General features: G+C 43.7%; 1 protein-coding gene across 1 annotated transcript in view; it reads right to left on the minus strand.

Annotated features, from left to right (window-relative positions):
- Positions 1–527: 527 nt before the first annotated feature.
- ANXA10 (annexin A10) overlaps positions 528–18,465 on the minus strand; it is an 80,443-nt gene continuing 62,505 nt past the window's right edge. The window contains exon 13 of the mRNA XM_088450284.1: positions 528–596. Coding sequence (XP_088306410.1) covers positions 528–596 — 69 coding nt within the window. The remainder of the gene's footprint in view (positions 597–18,465) is intronic.

The following is an 18,465-nucleotide window of genomic DNA, read 5'->3' on the forward strand; positions in this document are numbered from 1 at the left end:
CTGCTTACACAGCCCAAAGGAGGGGGATTAGTGTAGCTTAATACAATAAAATACAATACTGACACCCAACAATGCAGTATTTGTGGCATTTTTACAATCTGGGGCTTGTACTGCATCCTTTGTAAAGGTATAATAACAGCTTGGCAGGCATATGATAATCTTATTTAATTCAGGCGTTGTCTACATTACGTTATGAACACTCACCAGTTTTGTGTGCACCCCATACATTGTGTATACCAGTAAGTAAGCAAGGGAAAATGCAGTGTTTCCATAATAGCAGAGATCCGTACAACAATTCTGATGTAAAAATCATACATTTATTTGGCTTTCAAAACAGGGAAAAACCTTTTTGTAAATAATTTTTTTTCCAGAAACATCAACTCTTTATTACAAGCAACAGTTGTGATGATTAAAATGTTTTGATTGGATTAATCCATGGGCAACTCTCTGATCATCTCCGCAAAGCAATGTCATTCAATTTATCCAGTAACTTCTAAATTAAATGGTGTCCAGTTTGTTTATGTCTCTCAGTAGTCTTGTCCGTCCCCAGCACAGATGGCAAGCAAAGCTTTTTCATAATGTCCCGACGCAAAATGCTGTGAGGACAAGAAAAGTGATATGATTTATTTTATTGTCATATAGCATAATATTCAGTTCTGTATATAGCATATTTGCCTACTGTCCCTGAAGTTGCGGGAGGCTCCCGATTTTATGGGTAGCCCCCTGCAGGTGGAGCTTCCTGATCCCACCAACTTGCTAATAAACTGGGCAGGATGGGGATATTATACAGGAAATTTGCGGGTCAGTATGGAGGGGCGGGGCTAAAATGATGTGACGTGGCTGGCCCCGCCCCCCTGAAGCTGTCAGCACCAATTTCTCTCCAGGCTTCTGAATAGGAGGTAATAAAAGTCACCAAGTTTGGTACATAGTAGCGCTATATATCTCAGTTAAATAAGGCAAGTCCTTTAGTGAACTGGAAATGCCTGTGCGTCTTTCTATACAACAAAGTGCCCATAAAAATGATTCCTCTCTGCCTCTTTATTATTTCAGTGATATGCAGTACTTTGGCAGAAACACCCTCACATCAAACACAGGCAGTGAGTGTTTGGGGGAGGTGACGGGCAGGTGATCGAAGAAACGCATGCGTGCCTGACCGTTTGAACGCCGTTGCTTGGCCGCGCATAAGCATGGCCGATTGCATACGCAGCTTGAGTACTCACTGCGTGCAACGAAGTTAGCAATTTCTAAGTAAGGTCAGGGCTGTAGTTCTGAGTGAGGGACTGATGGTACTCGATGTTACCAATGTTTATGAAGGTTTGCAAGGTATTACGGATGTGAGATAGTGGTAGTGAGAGGCAGTGGGCGTCTATTCAGGCAGCGCGATGATATTGCAATTTCAATCATTAACATATTTTCACAGCTGACCTGCGTGCAATTACGGAGCTGCGAACGCAATAGCGATCCTTAATGATTCAGGCCCAATATCTGGATGAATTCTATACTGAATTAAGAGTCTGCATACAAAATAAGAATATAAAAAAATGTACAGCTCAAATATGTACCGTTTCTCATCATTCTGATACTTAGGGGGATAGTCCAGCACGGACTTTTCACTCCATATTGGAGGTTTGACGGGGAAAAAGTATCGGGCGCGGCCTGCTTATCCCTGTATTCAATTTGAAAGCTGCGAAACGGGACCCGGCGGAAAGGTAAGTATCGGGAAAAATTCGTCAATTTTCGGGAAAGCTTCCAGGGACCCCCCTAATGATGTCCTGACATGGGGGATCATTATGGGTACCCTCATTTTGCCTGCGGAAGGTAAGTATGTTTTTTAAATAGCCGCGGCAGGTGTTTTTTTCCGACAGGGAAGAAGGGGTGAAGGAGAGCACTTAACTGGTTTTTTTACCAAAACAAACTAGGTGCATCAAATTTGGCGTACATGAAAATGGGTGCAAGCGTATTTTTAAGTCCCTAAGGTGCATTTTTAAAATTCTTCAAAAATGCACCTGCCGCTACTACCTGCAATGAAGAAAACACTTGCCGCATACTTGGGAACCCCCCTGAATTAATTTTGTTAGTTTCAAACTTGTTCCCCTTATTTATTTATTTTTTCACCCCAAATTTAAACTTTATGTTTTGGGGTGTCCCAATTTTTTAAAAAACTTTTTTTGACATAGATCTTTTTTAGGGGACTCTCCCAGGGGTGCAGGGTATTTTTTTTAAGCCTGCACCCCTAAACCCCAATTCTGTACTTTTTTTCGCCACCTATTCAGTGGTGAAAAGTTATCCCCGTTTTTTTTCAAAGACTTTTCGCACCGGCGGGGATAATGGAAATAGGCGAAAATGACGTCATCGGCGATAAATTAACGCCGATAACTTCCTTTTCGCTTCAAATTGAATATGGCCCTTAGGGGTAAATTTACTGAAGTGAGAGTTTTTAAAAGTGGAGATGTTGCCCATAGCAACTAATCAGATTCTACTTATCATTTATCTAGCACCTTCTAGAAGATAATAGCTAGCATCTGATTGGTGGGCAACATCTCCACTTTTAAAAAACTCTCACTTTAGTAAATTTACCCCATAGAGAGGTGCATTCAGCAGACATTGGCCCTCATTCAGAGCCGCTCGTTAGCGGCAGTACGCTCGTTCCGAGCGATGTTCGCACATCTGCACATGCGTACGGTTTTTAGTATGCATGCGCGAACCAGTCAGTGCGGCCGAAAATCGTTTGTACGCTATATAGCGAGTGCCTGCTATTTTGAGTCACAGAATGAGGCGTATGTGGGTGGTAACGGGAAGGTGCTTGAAAACGGGGGAGTGGAATTCGAACGCAGGCGTGCTTAAAGGTCAAAACGGGCGTTTTAAGGGTGTGCATAATTAATCCAGCAGCGTCATTGACCACGTCACTTGTTTTTTTTAAACTCAGAACTGCTCGCAAAATAGTGGTTGAAAAAACCAACCACAAGAATAGCGAGCAGTTCATACGCTGTACGATGTACTCGATTAATCTAATAAATAGCGGACATGACGTATGGTGCGAGCGGCCAGGGGGCGTTTTTATCAAATAAACGAGCGTATGTTTTGCTCGCTCGTTCAGACTTAGAGGTGTGAACAGACTGCAATGTGCGAACGGATCATTTGAATAGCCACCCCTTGTTTTTGAACGAACGACCGCAAATAGCGAACGGCTCTGAATGAGGGCCATTATTTTTAATTCCTGGAATATTGGAAGGGTACAAGTTTAAAGGCCAGAGTTTCAACATTTCTAATTTTTAATAATGGCACTTTACTGAAAACAGTCTATAAAATGATAATCCACCTCATCATTAAATGTATGTGTTGCAAAGAAATCTTATTGACTTAAATCTAAAAATAATAAAAAAAATAAAGGAATCACATAATGGCATCCTATATTTAAAAACAATTGGATACTTTTCTGGAAGAGACCTTGGTTTCCATCTGCTGGTTAAAGTAATGATTACATTACCTCTGCTTTCCCATTGTTGCAGTCATTAATAGCAAAATTAACTTCATTATTGGCCCTTGTTAATAACGCATATAAGCCACAGTATACACTATATTCCAATGCTAGTATTCAGTATGTAAACTTCATTTCAAGTGTACTGCATGTCTCATGGGCAGTATATTTGCTTAAATACAGTATGTTACATTGTTTTTATTAGGCATTTTGGTCAGTATAAAGTATACCTCAGTCCAGAAGCAAAATATACATGCTCCTTTATACACTATACAATACAGTGCCATTGTATGTATACCCCATTGCCAGTATATGTTATCATTGTTACATTAATTAGTAAAAGTAGTGTGTAATAACCAAGTGGCGCTTTAATAACCAAGTTGAGAGAAATGAAACACCATATAGCATAATATTGTTATAACATAATATATAGACAACATTTATTCTAAGAGATAATTAAGCTCCTAAAAGCCAATACATAAGTGAATAAAAAAAACTCCACAAAGAGTAATACATGTACAATGAATAATATGGGCAGTAGGAGTAGCAATAAGTGGCTAAAAAGCCTGCGTAGAGAGGTGAAGATGTAGAGAATTCCAGAGGTAGGGAGCAACGCATTCAAAATCTTGGAGGCAGTCCTGGGAAGAAGTAATCAGGTGGCAGGAGAGGTAGCATTCATTAGCGGAGACCTCTAAATCCAACGAGAGGAGCAACAGGAACAACACGATGCAGCCTTGAGGGCCTAGGTGCGTCATGAACAATACTCTGCATCCATGAGGGCAGAAATATGACAAGAACAACGCAGTGCAGCCTTGAGGGCCGAGGTATAACAAGAACAACACAGTGCGGCCTTGAGGGCTCAGATGCGACAGGAACGACATGGTTGACCTTGAGGGCCAAGGCACAACAAGAACAACACAGTGTGGCCTCGAGGGCCGAGTTGTGACCGGAACATCACAGTGTGGCCTTAAGAGCCGAGGTGCGGCCTTGAGGGCTGAGGTACGACAGGCCACTGACTTAGCAGACAGTTGAACACAGGTGCAGCTGGAACACAGGTTGGAGGCAACAAGGTAGAGAACACTGCTAGCTTAAATCGACTGGACACAGACTGACACGGTTAGACTGGACTGTGGTGTGGAAATGCAGCAGGCTGGGGAGAGGTAGGCCGTGGCTGCAGAAGTCACTGCTCCGGGAAGTCCCACCAGCAAGGACATGAGCAGATGGAACCACAGCAGATGACTCACTGACTTCTGATCAGGCACAGGACACAGGAGAAATAATCTCAGCATGCAGGAACTGCAGAACAAGGTGGGACCGGCTAGTACTCAGGCTTCTGAGGACAGAACAAACACATACTCTGACAGTCAGACAATATCACTGGCAGGAAGTGTAGGGCTGGTTAAAATTTATTAGAAGGAACCACTCAATGCAATCCTTGCAGTGAACCTCCCTAATCACAGGATAGTATGCAGCTGATCTCTGCCCACAAGCTGACAGGCAGGAATGCAGCAATAAGCTGCACACAGACACAGCTAGAGTTCCAGCTACCTGCAAGAGCTGGAACTGAAATCAAGGCATGGTGCAGTGTCCCATTCACCTAATATGGCCAGCACCTGCCACCAAGATGATCCGCTGCCGCAGATCATAATAGTATTCCCCCTTAAGGGTGGACTCCAGACACCCTAATGGATGTGAGGGGAGCAAAAAATCTTGGCATGAACAAACAATGATCAATGGACCTGATTCAGAGGCGCTCGCTGTTAGCGAGTGCTCGCTCTGAATCAGGGCTGGGATTATTTTTTCGGCCTCCAGGCCGCTCGCTAAACCCACCCACAGCTTTTGCGAGCGGCCTGGCGATGTTTGTGATTATCGCGACCATTGGGCTTGTGAGAAGACCTCGTGGTAGGGTCTCAGCACTCGCAAGCCCGAGTGGACTTCCTGATCTAATAGAGCAGGAAGTCCACTACTGACATCACGCTCGCGATCACGAGCAGGTCTGAATCAGGCCCACACTTGCTTATACGCATGCAATCGGCCGATTGTTGCATTCTGTGCATGCGTATGCATCGCAGTGCGTGTGCGTAATCTAGCCATTGTGATCGGGGCTGTGATTGCAGTGACTACGCAGGCCCATTGCAGGGTGATTGACAGGAAGTGCCATTTGTGGGTGGTGAAGGGGGGGTGGTTGGGTGAACATAGGCGTGCCAGTGCATTTCAGTGTATAAATTATCCACTGCAATACCATACGCAGCCTGAGGCCTCATAGCGTGTCAGAAGTAAGAAATTCCTGAGTAAGGTCTGACCTGCCTTAACTGTGCATATGGGTCTGATGGTACTCGATTGTACCAATGTTTTTTACAGTCTTGCTTAACATTACGGATGTGATTGTAGGTGAAGTGGGCTTCCTTATGTATTACTGTGCATCCTTATTTAGTGCTGCGACGGCATTGCTATCGCAATGGATTAGCATACAATCACAGTAAAACTGCATTTATACGCAACAATATAGTGAATCAGGCCTAATGTCTCTGACGATGTCTCTTCTTTCCCACATGTTTAGGCTTAACAATGGGGAGCATAAAGATGTTATTATCGTCCATGGGAAGTTCCCTTAGGAGTCTTTCATTTGTTGCTGGGTCGTAGTCAGAACTAGAGTCAACATCTACAGCCAGAACCATAACTTTTTTACTGGGAATGATATACTTCACTGATTGGAAAGCTGATGGTTTTCCCAAACCTAAGTTCACATGAGATTAATTCTCAGGAAAAGATAATGACATGCATCCAGGGGTGATAAATGTAGTTGGAGTCTCCTGTGAAGTCAAAGAGACACTACAATCATGAGGAGGTCGAGACTTGCTGGCATGCTGGTCCCTTAAGGTATTAATAGTTTTAGGGGTCAATCCTATTAGGTGTGAGTTGCGATTTTCATTTCGAATTCGCATAGCGAATTCATTTTGCAATCCAATTAGCAACTCGCACTGATCAGTCAGACTGAATTCGCAAGTTTCCATTCGCACCTCCCTGAGGGTGAGAAATGGAAAGGAAAATCTATTTTAAGATTAAAATGTGGGGACACTGTGCTGAACCCCATTGGACACCCCCCCCCTAATGACCAATTAGGCAATTGGAAGTTTCTAATTAGCTTATTTAGTCCAATAATTACATGTCATTGTTTGAGGTAAAAAAAAATAAATCCTCAAATTACCCCAAAATCATCTTTTTAGTTAGTTTACGCACCCCAAACTTAATTCCAATAATTTTTTAGTTGAAAATAATAGTTTTTATCATTTTTTTCCATTTTTCAAGGTGCCCTCAAAGTACCCCAAAATCACACTTTTTCCTAGTTTTTTTTGCATTTTCTCAATTAGTTTGAGATTAAACAAAAAAAAGTTTGTTTTTTATCATTTTCTTGCATTTAAAAAAAAAGCACAAATCAGCCATTTGACACAATTTCAAAACCTACAGTAACTTCCTAATGGCCACAAACAGCCTTCTATACGGTCCTGCTAACGAAATTATCCATTTTGGGGGGTCCAGGATGGTCTCCCCACATTTTCATGCATTTCTCGCAAATCTCATTTGGCAGTTAATTCGCACCCCTCCGCTGCGAGTAGTGCGAATAGGCATTTTTAATTGTATTGGAGAATTCTCGGGAGCGCGCTTCGCGGCGAAGAGTGCGAGATTAAAGAAACAAACTCTGTACTTGCAATTTGCACCTAATTGGATCGAGCCCTTAGATTTAGATGGTTGTTTTGCTGCCAAGACAGTATTTCCAGAAGGCTCAGCAATCACAATATCTGAACTCCCAAACCTCCTAAAGACAGCAAGGTTGAAATAATCTAGATTATAAAGAATGGGGTCATTGGATCTAATGAAGAGCTCAGCCCATTTCTTAGCTTCTCCTCTAAATGCCGAAAGCAAGAGAATAATTTGTTTAGCTTGAGAAAAAGATGGAGGAAGCTCCTGGCGCTGGCACATTAGAGCCCAAAATTGTTCCGATTTCCCATCAAAGAATGCAGTCAGAGTCCTGGTCAGGAATGATAAATTGAGGACCCATGGGGTAGGTACATCAGACCTCTCCTAAAATTGGTACATCGAACTCACCTCCTGGGGTCGGTACATCAGCCAACTCTTCTGAGGTCGGTACATTGAACTCCCCTCCTGGAGATGGTACTTCAGACACCTCTCCTGAGGTCTGTACATTGCACACCTCTCCTGAGTTCGGTATACCAGACTCCCCTCCTGGGATCGGTACATCGGACACCTTTTCTGAGGTTGGTATATCGGATTCCCCTCCTGGGGTCTGGACAACAGGCTTATGAAGTATCCCTTCTGGGACCTAGCTATTAGTTGAACATAATACCCCTCCTTGATTCTGGATTACTGAGACATACTGGTCATACTGTCTGAAACCCACAGTAGAGGTCAAAATATCGATTTCGATAATGGAGGTTTTTCCTGCAAAAGAATAAACTGAACCCTTGCTGATACAAAGAGAGTTTTAATTTAAGTGGTTCCCAAATCTGAGATTTGGTCCTATAGTAATGGGACCCCAATTATAAATAACGGGCTCCTTTTGGGGAACCTCTGCACCTTTGTTGGGAGTTAGAGAGTCTGCGACATTAAGAGGCTTACAAGGCGAGATGCTGACTTGAGGCCTAAGAATTTGAGGCTGGTCATCTTCCCTGGACTTGCATAAGAAACGGTTTCCAATATAATGATCAGCACTCCCACATTATAAACAGGTGATTTTACCTATGCCGCTGCCGCCCTGCTTCATAGAGCCTGGGTTGTAAGTAACTCCGATGTCCTCCTTCCTTCTGCACAGAGGATGGCATTGCAGAAGTAGAGGGAACGTATTTTCAAAGTCAGTTAATCTCCCCAAAAAGTTAGTACTAACAAATTAGTACAATTTCTGCAACTGATCGTTCTCCCGATGAAATCCCTGCAGCAACTCGTCACTTCAGAAGTTTGAAGGGGTCTTGAACAGTTTACAGTTGGGGTGCCATCAAATTTTTTCTACCAAGGCGTACTGTTGCTATGAGTAGCTGTGTGTAAAGAATCCTGGGAGGCTTGCAACACATCTGCACGTGATCACAATCCGAGGAAGGCCTGTAGCAGCAAGGTTAGCATATTCTCAAGGTTCAAGATTTTGTTTGCTTGTCCCAGATCTGGATTCATAACTGAGGTCTGACTGGGCAAGACCTGGACAGGATTAAACAGGACTGAGACTATATTTAAAGCACTGCAGTAGCATCTTTTTGGGCCGGTGATAATTTTACGGTTCTCGAACGGTTGTGTAAGATCTCAGGAGCCAATGAGAGGATCTTCCACCAATAACAGCCACCCATTGTACCCTTAGTGATTTATACTCACACCGGTACTTAGGTGGCCATCTGGATTTATGCCTCCAGCAGTAGAGGCTTACACAACCGATGAGAATCTGCTGGACTGCTGACTACAAACAAGGCAGAACTGAGCAGTGGCAGTCCTTCCACTACTGGAACTAGCTGAAGTGAGGCTGCAGGCAGATGATTACTAATACAGACAAAGGACAAGGTACACAAGCAGTGAAAGATGGTGATCTCAGATATGTCTTGGGACTATAATGCAGCTAGGTCGCCAGGCATGGAGCGGCTAGACAATGAATGCAAGCTGCAGAGCAGAAGTGACCTGGACTATGATACTGCAGGATTTTCAGACAAGGACTAGACAGGCAAGATAACCGATGCGGCATGGCCACATTACAGTCAACGACAGGACAGACAAGAAATGCACTATAATCTGGCTGGGCCACTGGCTGAAGTAACAGACTAGGTTGAAGGTGCGGCTTGCGGGCAGATGGGGGGCCATGAACAACATGGTGCGGCCTTGAGGGCAGAGGTGTGGCTCTGAGGGCCTAGTTGTGACAGAAACAAAATGAGGCAGCCTTGAGGGTCAAGGTACAATTAGATCAACACAGTGTGGCCTTGAGAGCCAAGTTGTGAAAGGAACAACACAGTGTGGCCTTGAGGGCTGAGGTATAACAAGCCACTGACTGAGCAGACAGGTGAACACAGGTGCGGCTTGAACACAGGCTGGAGTCAGCGAGGTAGAGAACACTGCTGGCTTGAATCAGCTGGACACAGACTGACATGACTAAACTGGACTGCGGTATGGAAAGGCTATGGGCTGCGGAGAGGTAGGCCATGGCTGCAGAAGTCCCACCAGCAAGAGCATGAGTAGATGGAACCACAGCAGATGACTCACAGGCAACTTCTGTTCAGGCAGACAGGAACAGGACACAAGATAAATAATTTCAGCATGCAGGAAATGCAGAACAAGGTAAGACCGGCTATAACTCAGGCTTCTGAGCACAGGACAAACACGTACTCTAGAAGTTAGACACTATCACCGGCAGGAAGTGTAGGGCTGGCTGAAATGTATCAGAAGCAGGAACCAATCAACGCGATCTATGCAGAGAGCCTCTCTAATCACAGCTGATCTCTGCACACAAGCTGACAGACAGACAGAGTTCCAGCTACTTGAAAGAGCTGGAACTGGATTCAAGGCATGATGCAGTGTCCCAGTTGCCTAATACGGCCGGGACCTGCCACCAAGATGATACACTGCAATGGAATGGAATGAGGAATGGGTGAGGACTTTGTAAGTAAGTGTGAGAAGCTTGAATGTGGTTCTGAAAGGGAAGGGGAGCCAGTGTAGGACTTGTAAGAGAGGAGAGGCAGATGTACTACGTTTAGAGAGGAAGATAAGCTGGGCAGTGGCATTGAGGACAGATAGTAGTGGAGAGAGGTGGAAGTCAGGGAAGCCAGATAGGAGGAAGTTACAGTAATCCAATCTGGAAATGATCAGTGAGTGGATGATGGTCTTAGCATTCAGGGTGAGAAAAGGTCTGATCCTTGAAATATTTTTGAGATGGAAACCGCAGAACTGCAAAAGGTGCTGAATGTGTGGTTTGAAGGTGAGGGAGGAGTCAAGGATAACGCCAAGACACCGCACTTTAGGGCTAGAGGAGATGGTTGTGCCGTCAATAGATAATGAAATTGTGGGAAGTGAGGTTATGTGGGAGGGTGGGAAGATGATCAGTTCAGTCTTAGACATATTAAGTTTAAGAAAGAGCTGGGACATCCAGGAAGAGATAGAGAGGGGGAAAGGTCAGAGTAGGAATGGTAGATCTTGGTATCATCAGCATATAGATTATATTGAAACCCAAAAGAGTTGATGAGCTCACCTAAAGAGGACGTATAGGGGGAAAATAGGAGAGGTCCACAAACAACCTTGGGTCACACCTACTATTAGTGGAAGTGCATGGGAAGTAAAATCATGAGAGGAGACAGAGAAGATAAGAAGACAGCCAGGAGAGGGCAGTATCACCTAGCCCAAGGGAGGGACTTGGCAGCAAGGAGGTCATTTCTGACTTTCATAAGGGCAGTTTCAGTGAAGTCGAGAGTATGGAAGCCAGACTGAAATGGGTCAAGCAGGGAGTGGGAGGAAAGAAAGTGTTACAAGTTGTGGTCATGACTTGTCTCCCTCGAGCAGTTTACCCAGTCAGGACGGGGTTACTCCAGTTTTTCCTGTTGCTAGACGATCGGCACACCTAAGGAAGTGACGTGTAATCCACACTGTAGCGTGATTGGTGGTTTCTCCTATTTGTACACACTGAACTTTTACCGCTTCGCAGACTATAACGCATCTGTGGATTCCCTTGGCTCGGCTGCATGGTCAGCATTCTGTTCCTCCTCGTGGTTAAGATTCTGGTTTTCTCATGGTGGCTTCCATCTCCAGCTTCTCTATGGCTTCCTAGCTGCACCTATACCACTGTGCTGCCATTGGCTCTCAAAGCCGCAGCACCTACTACCTACTCATTACCATAGACTTTCGCCACACCAGTGGCACCTTGGCTGCACCAGTAGCTTTCGTGCTGTCTCCAGCTATCCAGCTTCTCTACGGCTTCCTAGCCATACCTATACCACTGTGCTGCCATCGGCTCTCCAAGCCGCAGCACCAACTACCTACTCTACTATTTCTTTTGCTGCACCTTTGACTCCTTAGCCGAACCAGCAGCTTCTGTGCTGTCCCTGGCTCTCCAGCTTCTATGTCTTTCTAGCCATATCAATACAACTGTGCTACCATCGGCTCTCAAAGCCACAGCATCTACAACCAACTGTCTACTATCGGTTATTGCCACACTTTTGGCACACAAGCCACACCATTGGCACATTTGACGCACCAGCAGCTTCCGTGCTGTCTCTGGCTCTCCATCTTCTCTACAGCTTCCTAGCTGCACCTATACCACCATGCTGCCATCGGCTCTCCAAGCCGCAGCACCAACTACCTACTCTCTACTATCGGCTTTTGCCGCACTTTTGGCACCTTAGCCGAACCAGCAGCTTCTGTGCTGTCCCTGGCTCTCCAGCTTCTACGGCTTTCTAGCCATATCAATACAACTGTGCTACCATCGGCTCTTAAAGCCACAGCATCTACAACCAACTGTCTACTATCGGTTATTGCCACACTTTTGGCACACAAGCCACACCATTGGCACATTTGCCGCACCAGCAGCTTCCGTGCTGTCTCTGGCTCTCCATCTTCTCTACAGCTTCCTAGCTGCACCTATACCACCGTGCTGCCATTGGCTCTCCAAGCTGCAGCACCAACTACCTACTCTCTACTATTAGCTTTTGCCGCACTTTTGACACCTTAGCTGCACCAGCAGCTTCCATGCTGTCCCCGGCTCTCCAGCTTCTTCTACGGCTTTCTAGCCATATCAATACAACTGTGCTGCCATCGGCTCCCAAAGCCGCAGCATCTACAACCAACTGTCTACCATCGGCTATTGCCGCACTTTCGGCACACAAGCCGCACCATCGGCACCCAAAGCCGCAGAATCAACTATTAACTATCTACCATCAGCTATTGTCGCACCATTGGCAAACAAACCGCACTATCGGCACATTTGCCACATCATCAGCTCCCAAAACCGCAGCATCTTCTATTTAACTGTATATCATCGGCTATAGCTGTATCATCGATGCACAAGCCACACCATCGGCACATTTGCCGCACCATCGGCTCTCAAAGCCGAAACACTCATCAGCTTTCTAATATCAGCTCTTGCCACACCATCGGCACATTTGCCGCATCATCAGCACATTGGCCGCACCATTGGCACACAAGCTGCACATCACTGAAACTACACTATTTGTAAACTTTTTCCCTCATCACAGGATTCCAGCCGACACCCCTGTAAGCTGCTACTACTCTGAGCAGTAAGTCCAGATGGCCGCCTAAGTACCGGTGAGCAATTTGGCTTTAAGGGAACAACGGGTGGTTGTTAGCGGCGGAAGACCTCATAACCTGAGTTCTAGATGGCTTACTAGGGGTGGTCAACCGTAATGCAGGTGTCCTAAGTTGAGCTCAGGGAGGAAAGAAACCTCCCGAGGAGCAGAAGGGCAACATCATAACAAAAAGGTGGTAAGGCAGTTGCAAATAATATGTTCAAGGAGTTTGGAATCAAAAGGGAAGAGAGAGATGGGTTGGTAGTTGGTGAGAGTGTTAAGGTCAAGTGTAAGTTTTTTAAGAATGGGGGAAACAAGGGCATGCTTGAATGAAAGGGTGAGATTGAGGAGGTGAGCAAGATAGAAACAGGCAGAAGGAGAGAGGTAGCAGTGGAGGCAGGAGGGCATAGGGTTAAGGGGGGGTGAAGATTGGATGAGGAGCATAACTTCATCTCCAGATACAGGGGAAAAAGAAGTCAGAGTTGGCAAATTGTATGGGGAGGGATAGGCTGGCAAAGAAATGAGTGGGGTGCTGGTGGTCTGCTGGGATATGATGTCCTGACCTATGGAGTCAATTTTAGATGTAAAGTAAGTGGTAGAGAGTGAAGAGGGGAAGCGAGGAGGGGTGAGCAGAGAAGGGAGTTGAAAGTGGCAAAGAGATATCGGTGGTTTGAGGACTGGGAGTAGATGAGGGTTTTGAAATATGACTAGGGCAGCACTGTAGGATGGGAGCATAAATTTGAAATGGAGAAAGTCTGCCTTAGATTTGCATAGAAACATGACTCCGTCCCCTCCCCATTTACCCTTGATTCATTAGGAAGTGGGCACTGGATGCAGAAGGACCGTAGAGATCTGGAAACTACTACTCCACAAACTCATTCTGCTATCCCGAGCCCAGCTAATGGGGTCTGCTCAGTAACTTTCAGTGGTTTCCTCTACACTTTCAGTCGCTTCACCGTCGCTTGTATCTCTTTTCCAAGTGACTCTCCTGTCCTCCCTCCAACTGCCTCTCTTGTCCTCCTTCTAGCTGTCATTTATTTGTGTATTTGTTTTCTATGAGCTCTTGCAATGCATACTGGGGCATGAAGATTCTGACAACTGTGGCTCCTTGCAGCCTCAATAGCCGTGACTACCAGTTAAAGTGAGACCTTGCAAAAAGCATGTTATCAAACCATCAGTGCATCAAACAGCATTTGCAGTCACACAACCATCAGCATACCTTAGGCTCCAATATATTATTATTATCCATGCTGGCTGAGACCAACGCATCTGCTCTCTGTGGACCTGCCATCAGTTCCTCACCGATACATACACCAAAGATTGGGGAAATAGGCTGCCTTGTTCCGGGTATAATATGACATTTTTTACACTGATATCTGAACAGGCTCCCCAGTTATGGTTTACCGATAACGTTTATACCAACAACAGATTTCTTATTTAATCCAAGCTTCAGCAGTAAACATTGTAAAACCAATGACTTTTCAAATTGACTAATTTAATTCTATAAAACAGATGAGGGGTTAGTTTTTTGGAAAAACCTAACACACCAGAATTTCTGAACCGAAACCCAGTTTGGAATCACTTTGGAGTTCCGAGTAGAACCAAGTCTTCTCGGGCCTTCTCGCAAATTGGAACTTGGATTTAAAAACTGCATTTAGCATGTATTGGATTGCATTTAAGACCCTTCCTTGTGATTTCAGGTGCTATGAGGTGGCCAAAATTGACTGGAAATTATTTAACTTAATAATACTATAATATCAAAAACAAGTCCAAGTTGCATGATTTTAACTGTTTTTATCAATCTTTAAAGAAACCCAAAACCGAATCCAAACCAAAAGACTTGAGGGTGGTTTTGGCAAAACAAAAACATTTGAGGGTGGTTTTGGCAAAACCTTTGATGCTGCGCTCATCTCTAATAAAAGCAGCGCCACCGATTGCACCAAGCAAGACTCATTACTTATTCAGCTGTTATCTCCTCACTTCTTAACCGCGGTTTTCACTTCAAACATTATTCATTAGTTATAGTTTATTGTATATTTTAATAATTGTCTTGTTTTGTATTATTAAATTAAATATTATTCCTAATGGCAAAACAGCCACATTACAGTATTTATAGTTACCATCAGCACTGCATTGTTCACATCTTTGTGAATTATTCATTAATTGGGAAACTAGCAGATTCCCACATACAGCTGTGTTGCTTTACCCTACTCAGCACCCTCAGGCATTTATTTAACGAATCGCCATCTTGCTTTGTTCAGTAACCACCACTTACAGAAGTGGAAACCATATATGGACCAAACTGTCCTTTTCAGTGTTTAGCAATATAGAATTTCTTAAAAGCATAACTTAACTTTTTTCTTAATTCTTTTTGCATCTAATCATTGCAATCAGCATTGCAGTGAATAATACTCTCTACCTATTGTGTTTCATTTATTAGACACTCTTTAGAAGAGGGTATCTAATATCACCTGCAGTGTAAAACTGTTTTCTCTTCAGAGTGTGAGCTCATATTGTCTTCACATACGTTTGTTCCCACCACATCCTCATTCTGTCATCAATACAAACCAGCTGATGTTAGGCAGATGACGGAGCCCTGGGCAGTAAGCATTAATGCGGAGTACATATTAACTAACGCTCTATAGAGAATAAATGTATACCTTGCAAGTAATGTTTGATATAGTCTGCAGTGGGTATCTTACATAACAATAGGGAGAATAGTGTACAAAAAGATTAGATGTGTTAAAGGAAAAAGGACCACATCCATCTATTATCTATCTATCTATTTATCTATCATGCATTCTCATATCATACCACAATCCTGCCCTCCAAAAAAATCAATTCAAGAAGCAAAAGGGTACTGCACTTTAACATCTATTAATTACAGGGATCCGGTAAAAATCCAGCCAATCGGGATGTCAACGCCGGAATCCTTACACCTGTCAGAATCTCGGTACGGGCATCCCGACGGTAAGTACTGGGGTTAGGAGGAGGGTTAGGTTTGGGCACTAGGCAGTTGGGGGGGAGGGTTAGGTTTAGGCACTAGGGGAGAGGTTAAGTTTAGGCAACAGGAAGGGAGGGTTAGGTTTAGGGGTAGGGTTAGGGAGAGGGTTAGGATACTGTCGGTATCCCAACCCTGACGGCATGTCAGCGTCAGGATTCTGACCGCTGGGATCTTGAGTACCGGTATCCCGTACCCAACCAGTATAGCATTGTATGGATATATTACCTAACTATTGCATGATGAAAAAAAAAAAAAAAAAAAATTTAAATTGAAAAACAAAATCACAATGAGTGTACATCAGCAATGTCATATTAAATATGCAGTCATTCAAATGGAACTAGTGCTCTTCCGTATGCAGATTTCAATATCCTCTGTAACATATCAAGTCACACAGTACATTTGAATTGCTCTGTTTGCTACAAAGTCTAACTAAATCAGATGAAAAAAATTAATTTGCAGTTTTAATAGCATTTGACATTTTGCATTATCTGATGTGTTGCAAAATGGCCAAACGGGATTATTATTGCTTCTGGCTAAAATGTTCTGCAACTGAGTTATTCTATAATAGGGAATGACAAAAAACTAACCTATAAATCTTTATTGTGATCTAAATCTGCAAAATACACCATATGGTATTAGTTTCACTGGCAATAGAAAAGAAAAAAAGATGCAGAAGGCCTTATAAAGAAAACATTTTGGAACAAAAATGCTATTGTTTAGTCTTTGTAAAGTCTTCACATAAAATATAAATGTAATTGTTCCTCCATGTTAATTGTTTAGAGAAAGTATAAAGAATCCAAAAAGAGTACCCCTTATCATCCAGACTAACCTACCAGTCTAAGTGCACATCCCACCTGGCTGTATATGAAATGTGATTTTTTTTCATAACACTTATACCTCTATAACGTAATAATGATTTGAGTAAAGTAGAATATTGTAAGTAAAACTTGGTCCCCTACATCTTTCTTTGTGCCCACTCCAGTTGGCAGCATGCAGCCATCTAAGAAAAAATCCAATTGACAATATACAGTATGCCGCATTTTCCTTGTTCCTGCTGACAGCAATGGTATGAGTTGCCAGTGGAAACATATATGAGCAAGTGGAACAATGACATTTACTTTACCAGACAGACAGCATGATTATCAGACTCAAGATAAGTAAACTTTTGATATATCCAGGGTTGTTCCTCTTGTGACATTAGGTGAAGTGAGAACCTCATCTCAGGCAGTACCATGCTTGAAGTGACAGCAATGAGGTTCCCACCTGGCATCTCATCATTAACATGCCTCTCCCCAGCAATATATTCCTCTCCTGCCTTTCATCATGTTAGTCATCATGTTCCTTTATGCGGAGAGTGCAAAGCTGGATTACCGGCAAAGGGGTCGAAACTGTTGCCCAGGTGCCCACACACACATGTGACTGGGCAGGTATGCAATATTCCCTGCCACCAGTCCAACCTCGGTGACTCACACAACTGTTCCATGTAGAGATTGGCCATAGCTATGTGTCTCCTGTGAAGTCACATGAGAAAAGTGACTGACAGTCCGGTACCATTTGTGGGCGGCAACGAGAGGTGGCGACTCAAATGCAGACATATTCCGACAGTTTTCAGGGCATGTCTCAGCCTGCGACTGCGATCCTTTATGCAATAAAAATGTCACCGGCACCTCAATTCCCACAGCCACACTGCGCAACCACAGAGTTACTCGGAAGGCTGATTATCAACTGATCTGAGACCGATGCTGCATCTTTGTATCCAGCCGCTTGGATTTGCAAAGACAATGATGAGCGTGTCAATACAAATCCAGATGGCAGCCACATTTACATATTTTTGCACAGCTGCTGTGTACAAATTTAAAGCTGCAGTGGCATTAGCGTACATCTCTAAGTCAGGCCGTGTGTTCGGTAGGAAAGTTTTTCAGACACTGGGGCCAATCACTCTACTCCTCTCCATGTACCTACACTCTTGCTCTTGTTGATGTTTCTTTTCCTTTACGTTTTCTTTATATTATATTGCGCAAAGGGATTGTCTGGGTCGACAGAATACATTGCAGATATTGCTCTAAGGATTGTGTGTGATTGATATGAATATAGCTTCCCCATCAACTTTTAGATTTTTAAAGATTGTTTTTTATTTTCTGTATTGTGTTGCTAGTGAAAAACAATGCATCAAAGCAATACTTTCCTTAATCCATGTAAAAAAATAAATGAATTAAATGTATAGTATAAACATTTATTGGGTTCCCCCCTCCCAAGGGGAGGACATGGGGTTTGGTGCTGTTAAAAATGTGGTGGATCTACAAATTAGGCACCCTCTTACCCAGGGGCTTAAATTATGTAAATCATTTGAACATATTTTTCTGTATAATATCTGCTAGGTTTAATTCAGCCTATTTGTCCATGTGCTGATTACTTATTTTACATATTATGTATTTTTATTTATATGTTGTATTTTTATGTATTTCCTGTAACCTATTTAAGGGCAGAAATAAAAGAGGTGGTTGATATGGGTTGGGTAAGGGATGCTGGCGCTCGGGATCCCAGCTGTCAAAATCCCAATGCTGGCATCCCGACAAGGTTAGGATACCTGCACCTGTTGGTAGGTATCCTAACCCTCCCCTTTTCCCTACCTCTAAGTCTCCCTCCCCAGTGCCTAACCTAACATCCCCTCCTAGTGCCTAAACCTAACCTCCCCCTCCCCG

Source organism: Taudactylus pleione, unplaced genomic scaffold (assembly GCF_031769625.1).
Source record: "Taudactylus pleione unplaced genomic scaffold, aTauple2 ptg000513l, whole genome shotgun sequence".
NCBI classification, from domain to species: Eukaryota; Metazoa; Chordata; class Amphibia; order Anura; family Myobatrachidae; genus Taudactylus; species Taudactylus pleione.